Source organism: Mercurialis annua, linkage group LG3 (genome assembly GCF_937616625.2).
Source record: "Mercurialis annua linkage group LG3, ddMerAnnu1.2, whole genome shotgun sequence".
In the NCBI taxonomy this organism is placed as follows: domain Eukaryota; kingdom Viridiplantae; phylum Streptophyta; class Magnoliopsida; order Malpighiales; family Euphorbiaceae; genus Mercurialis; species Mercurialis annua.
In genome coordinates this window covers 24,674,311-24,681,275 of record NC_065572.1, presented here as the reverse complement: position 1 = coordinate 24,681,275, position 6,965 = coordinate 24,674,311, and the positions used below count along the sequence as shown (strand labels likewise).

At 39.8% G+C, this 6,965-nt stretch overlaps 1 protein-coding gene across 1 annotated transcript; it reads left to right on the top strand.

Moving 5' to 3' along the window:
• Positions 1–4,760: 4,760 nt before the first annotated feature.
• Positions 4,761–5,544, top strand: LOC126672447 (uncharacterized). The gene is made up of 2 exons (XM_050366396.1): positions 4,761–5,039; positions 5,107–5,544. Exons 1-2 carry the CDS (start codon positions 4,761–4,763, stop codon positions 5,542–5,544), a joined length of 717 nt encoding a protein of 238 aa, XP_050222353.1.
• Positions 5,545–6,965: the final 1,421 nt, after the last annotated feature.

Genomic DNA, 6,965 nt, shown 5'->3' with positions numbered 1-6,965 from the left:
TATAACATGTAACCAAGTATATACACTAACTGTTTAAAACCTCGCGGGCTCTAGTTACCGTACCCTGTACGAACTGGCCTCGCGGTACTATATACATCAGTTAGTGTCTCAAACTATCACACCGGCATCTGGAGCCGTGGATTATATATCACACACGTAGCCTATCAAAAAGCATATAAAACAATAACAGCAGTGAATATATACAATAAAATAAACTGCTGTCTAGGCTACTATTCTACTGACACAGGACCACTACTGCAGCATTCACAGAAGTCATAAACTAACGTATACAGATGACTTCTGCACTCCAAAATTGGCCTCTAGCTAGGTCCACAAGCTAAGCACCTGAAAGACATCAAAGGTGAGGGGTCAGTATTTGGGGAAATACTGAGTGAGTTGACATTTACTAACAGTATTAATATAAAAACATAGCATCGCATCTCAAGAAAATATTAATGTAAAACATATAAACATGTATTTGATCCGTGAGAAACTAATATCCTAGCATGCGACACATCTCTCGAATAATCATATATCATTTAATCCAATCGTAAATATCAATTGCGAGTCCAACTCGCTGGTGGCCCAGCCACTAGATACGGGGACTTCCAGGCTACACCGTAGCCGAGTTCACTCTGCGTATCTAAATCATATACCCAATCGTAAATATCAATTCATCAACAGGTCCCAGCTGTGTCAAGTCATTTCTCAATGCAAACATACTAGACTGACTCGATACTGGTGATCACACAGCCTATTGACACCCAATAGGTAGCTAGTTTCTTCGGATCGCATACTAGTTCTCATATATAGAAATTAATAAAGCATATAACATTTCAATCAATTATATATGATGCGATGCATGTAAACAGTATATATATAAAATAGTTTTAATACACGAAAGTAAAAGTACAACTCACAGTGACCGCAAACCAAGAAATGATATGATCGATCTGATGGTATGCCCCCGCTAGTCCGCTTCTACTGACTCCACTACTCGCTGACACGTCTTGAAATGAAGCTCAAGATCAGTAGAGGATTGAATTCCGAAGAGATTGCCGCGAAAATCACGTGAATCGGACGTCGTACGGAGAAACGGCGGCGAGACGACGGAAATCGGCGATAGCTTCTGTCTTCTCTCGATCCTTCTCTGATCTTCATTTCATATTTCCTTAATTATATATGATTTGGCTAAAAGCTCATTTGTGTCCTTGTTCTTTTTGTTTCTTATCACTTATCTTTTAAACTTTTCTTTCTTACGATTTAGTCCATAGCTAAATCGTTAAACTCTTTTATTACGACTTATACGTATTATTTATATTCAATAAATAATACGAAACTCGATATAACACTTTTCCATCAACACCCAATATTTCTATTTTCGACATAAAGTGGCTAAATTACCACTTTGGTCCCTATACTTTATTTTAGACTTTTCTCATCATTTTTCCATTAAATTCCAGTTCCAACTTTTAGAATAAAAATATAATACAAGTTTTCTCCATAATAACCTTTTCTAAAACGACCTACTAAAACTTATTTATCGGAAAACATTCCAATATCGCTACTTCTGCGACTCAAAACTGGACACGTGGTCCGATTAGCTGATTAATTATTTTGGGGTATTACACGTTTGGTTTAAATCCCTCAAATGGGGAAACGTTTGGATTTGTTTCGTAACGTTTGTAAATGTTCGGCTTAAATCGCTACAAAGGTGAAACGCTTGGATTTATGTCGTAACGTTTGTAAACGTTTGGCTTTAATCGCTAAAAAGGTGAAACGTTTGTAAACATTTAAAAACGTTCCGAAATAAAACCAATTGTTTCACCTTTTTAGCAATTTAAGCCAAACGTTTAAAACGTTACGAAACAAATCCAAACGTATAAAACGTTACGAAACAAATTCTAATGTTTAAACGTTACGAAACAAATCCAAACGTTTAAAACGTTAAGAAACAAATCCAAACGTTTCACCTTTTTAGCGATTTAAGCAGAACATTTACAAACCTTACAAAAAAAATCCAAACGTTTCACCTTTTTGGCAATTTAATCCAAATGTTAACAAACGTTACAAAACAAAACCAAACGTTACACCTTTCTAGCGATTTAAGCCAAACGTTTAAAACTTTACGAAACCAATCCAAACGTTTCACCTTTTTAGTGATTTAAGACAAACGTTACGAAAAAAATCCAAACATTTCCCCTTTTTAGCGATTTAAGCCAAACGTTTAAAACATTTCAAAATAAATCCAAACGTTCCATCTTTTTAGCAATTTAAGCCAAACGTTTACAAACGTTAGGATACAAATCCAAATGTTTAACCTTTTTAGCGATTTAAGCCAAACGTTAACAAACATTACAAAACAAATCAACACGCTTCACCTTTTTAGCGATTTAAGCCAAACGTTTACAAACGGTACGAAACAATCCAAATGTTTCACCTTTTTAGCTATTTAAGCCAAACGTTTAAAACGTTTCACCTTTTTAGCGATTGAATCCAAGCATTTACAAACGCTACGGAAAAAATAAAAACGTTTAAAATGTTACGAAACAAATTCAAACGTTTCACATTTTTAGCGATGTAAGCCAAACGTTACGAAACAAATGCAAAAGTTTCACCTTTTTAGCGATTAAAGTTAAACGTTTATAACGTTTTGAAACCAATCCGAATGTTTAAAACGTAGCGAAACAAATCCAAACGTTTCACCTTTTTAGCAATTTAAGCAAAACGTTTAAAATGTTACGAAACCAATCCAAACGTTCCCCCTTTTTAGCGATTTAAGCCAAACATGTATAACGTTACCAAACAAATCCAAACATTTATAACGTTACAAAACAAATCCAAACGTTTCACCTTTTTAGCGATTTAAGCCAAAAATTTACAAACGTTGCGAAACAAATCCATACGTTTCACATTTTAAGCGATTTAAACGAAACGTTACAAAACATTTAATTCACTAAAAATGTGAAATTTTTGGATTTGTTTTGTGACGTTTTAAACGTTTGGATTGGTTTCGTAACGTATTAAACGTTTGGCTTATAATGTTTGTATTTGTTTGGTAACGGTTTAAACGTTTGGTTTTTTTTGTAACGCTTGTAAATGTTTGGCTTATATTGCTAAAAAGGTGAAACGTTAGGCTTTGTTTCGTAATGTTTTGAACGTTTGTATTGGTTTTGTAACGTTTTAAATGTTTGGCTTAAATCGCCAAAAATATGAAATGTTTGGATTTGTTATGTAACGTTTGTAAACATTTGACTTAAATCGCTAACAAGGGTATACGTTTGGATTTGTTTTGTAACGTTTGTAAACGTTTGGCTTAAATCGCTAAAAAAGTGAAACGTAAGACACACCACAACACCATCTCGGCTCAACCGAGTAAGACACACCACAAGACCACCTCGGTTAGCCGAGTAATACACATAGCAACACCATCTCGGATACACCGAGCAGCATACATTGCAACATCATCTCAGCTTTGTCCGAGTTTACCTCTCACTGATTACAAAGACAAATCTGTCAGAAAGTACCCTAATATTCCAGACAATATCTGCACAGACAAAGAGAATGAAATCAGACTTGTCGGCCCAGACAAAGAGGAACAAAGACATAGTATAAAAGGCTAAGAAAAAGAAGTAAAAAAGTTAATTCTCTTTTTCTCTCAACTAAAAACTCTAATTCACTTCTTATTCTTTCTCTCAATAAAACACCTATTGACTTGACTGTCGGAGCGGTTTACCAGAATCCCCTTCCGGCGCCCTTCTAACGGTTGTATTGTGCCTTTCAAGTACAATTGTGAAGCCACCACCGGATCAAGGAGTCGCCGCCATTCTGCAAGTTATCATTTGGCGCCGTCTGTGGGAAAGAAAGTAAGAAAGTTTCCCCCTTTCTATCTCACCGGAGGGCAATTGGATGAGCAGGGTAGAGGGAGACGATCCCCCAACTAGAGAACATGACACACACGATAATACGACAGGAGATGGACTCAATGCACCACCGAGAAGAGCTACAGGAGATAGGTCGTTCTGCCCGGCAACGACATCCTTGGGAGGGACACACTTGGGCACCACATTTGGAATTATCACTCAATACCCGTGGGGAATGCCATTATCGGGGAACATCCCGCCAGCCTCATACTTCACACCTATGCACTAAACCACTCAAATTTTTTTCTTAAGGCCGGGTGTAACCCCGATCAATCTCACATTCACACCGAGTACCACCCCCACGCCCATGCTAGCCCCAATCGCTGAAAATCAAAACCCCACACCAGCACAGATACAAGAATATATTGAGTTCCATGCTCAACAGTTAGCTTTCCTTCAACAAGTGCAACAAGGCCACGCTCGGCCAACCGCTCCCACCATATCTCAAGGCAATATTACCACCCACCATATATACCAGCCCCACCACATCACCCACCAGAATTTTACCAAGGCCAAACAATGCCCGAAGAAGCAAACCCCGAGAAAAATCCACAAACACAACAAAACCCAAGGGAAAGGCAGGGGAACCAAACCGGGCACAAACGCCTGACGGACCGAAAAAGACCCCGAAACGACTAGAAATCAAAGAAAGTGTGCATAGCTCAGGCGCAGACTGGGTAAAGAAAAAGAACCTAGAGCAGGAAATCACTAAAAGGGTGAGAACCAAAATGGAAAAACTCAGAACCTTTCCCGTTAAACTATAAAACACCACAACTAGATGATTACAATGGAACAGGGGATCCGATCACACACTTGAGCTGTTTTCAGGTGGTCATGATGGTACAAAGTTTGTTTGAAGCTGCCGTCTGCAAACTTTTCCCGACAACCCTTAAGGGGCCAGCAACAATCTGGTACCAATGTCTGAAAGAAGGCTCTATCCAAAGTTTCGACGAGCTAGCAAGAGCTTTCCGAACTCATTTCACACAGAGCATAAAACGAAAGAAGAAGTCCAGTGATCTCAAACTTTGCTATCAGAAACCCGGAGAAAGCTTGCGGAGTTATATCGGCAGATTTAACGCGGAGGCTGTCGAAGTAGGAAACCTGAATGATGATACCGTAATAGACGCAATGAAGGATAACACAACGATGATGGTATTCTGAGACAACCTGATAACAAATCCAGTGCAAACTTACTCTCGGCTCATGGACCGAGCCTGGAATTACATCAATTTGGATGAAAGAGCAACGAATGAAAGCCACACAGACAACAACACAGTTTGAAACGCAGAGACCAAATTTCAGTCAGACGGTCAGGCAAGACAGATTCAGGCCAAGAGATCAACGGCAACCCGTTCCACCGCGAATGGAACTACACCGACCAGTAAAGGTAGAAGACCAAGCCTTTATTCCACTCAACACCCCGAGATCACACATCCTAATGTGGATTCAAATTAATAATGAACTAGTAAGATACCCACCAAAGTTGCAGTATGAGGGGGACGGAAAGAAATATTGCCAATTTTACGATGGTCACGGCCACGTCACTAATGAGTGTGGAAGTATAAAGAAAGAAATAGATCGACTAGTGCAAGTCGGCCGCTTAAAAGACTTTGTAGCATAGAACAAAAATTATAACTCAGGAGGAGGCAGCCGAGGATAACATAGTGGTTAGAGAGAGGAGGCACCACCACCAATAAGGCAAAATGTATCCGGAGTAATTAACACCATAGCCGGTGGAATGGCTGATCCAGAGTACAAGCGGGGAAGGCGCAAAAGACAAAAAATGGTAATGAACATATCGGTGGCCAAGCCTTTACCCGAGGTCAGCTTCGGCCCAGTCGATGGCGAAGGAATAGAATTTCCTCACCAAGACCCCTTGGTAATCTCGGGATTAATAGAAAATTTCTGGGTAATGAGACAGTTGGTGGATGAGGGAAGCTCAGTTAACCTCATCACAAAGCAGGCTTACCTCGGTATAGGATGCTCGGTCCTAAATCTTAAACCAATCAAAACTCCTCTAGTCGGTCTAGGAGGAGCACCAGTACGAGCATAAGGAGTAGCGGAATTAACAGTGGAGCTAGGAAAAGAAAATGGTGGACCAAAAGGAGGTTTAATTGGCATCACAAAGAAATTCAAAACACTTTTTTATGGTTGTTGATATGCAACTCGCCTACAATGTAATACTTGGCAGACCAATGCTATACAACACCGAGGCAGTTACGTGCATCAAATACTTGTCAATGAAAATACCCACCAAAGAGGGAGTGGTGACAGTCAAAGGAAGGCAAGACATAGCCAAACAGTGTTGCTTCGTATCAATGAGAGATGTATCAGAAACCCTGGCTATCGAAACAATGGAGATACCAGACTCAGATGAAGGCAAGCTCAAACCCTATGAAAAACTAGAAAGGGTTAACCTATCAAGAGTAACACCAAGATCGGTCCAAATAGGTGTTGCACTGCCCGAACCAGTAAAACATGAGATAACAGACATGTTAATCAGAAACGAAGTAGAATTTGTCAACACCTCAAGCGAGATAGAAGGGGTAGACCCGGCAATCATCTCACATAAGCTGAATGTAGATCCAAAACATAAACCAGTCAAACATAAGAAAAGAGCCTTCGCAGTAGACATACAAATTGCCATCAGGGCCAAAGTAGACAAACTATTGGCAGCAGGTTTCATCAGAAGATTGTATTACCCGGAGTGGCTATCAAACGTCGTGCTCATTAAAAAGCCGAATGGAAAATGGAGACTATGCATAGACTTCACAGACCTAAACCGAGCATGCCCCAAGGATAGCTATCCTCTGCTAAACATTGATCAGCTAGTCGACTCAACGAGTGGTTACGAAGTCTACTCGTTCATAGACGCTGCCCAAGGATACCACCAGATACCAATGCACAAGGCCGACGAAGAGAAAACAAGCTTCGTAGCTGACAGCGGCACATACTGCTACAAACAAATGCCTTTCAGATTAAAAAATGACGGGGCAACTTATCAGCGACTGATGAACTTTGTATTCAAGGACCAAACCGGTC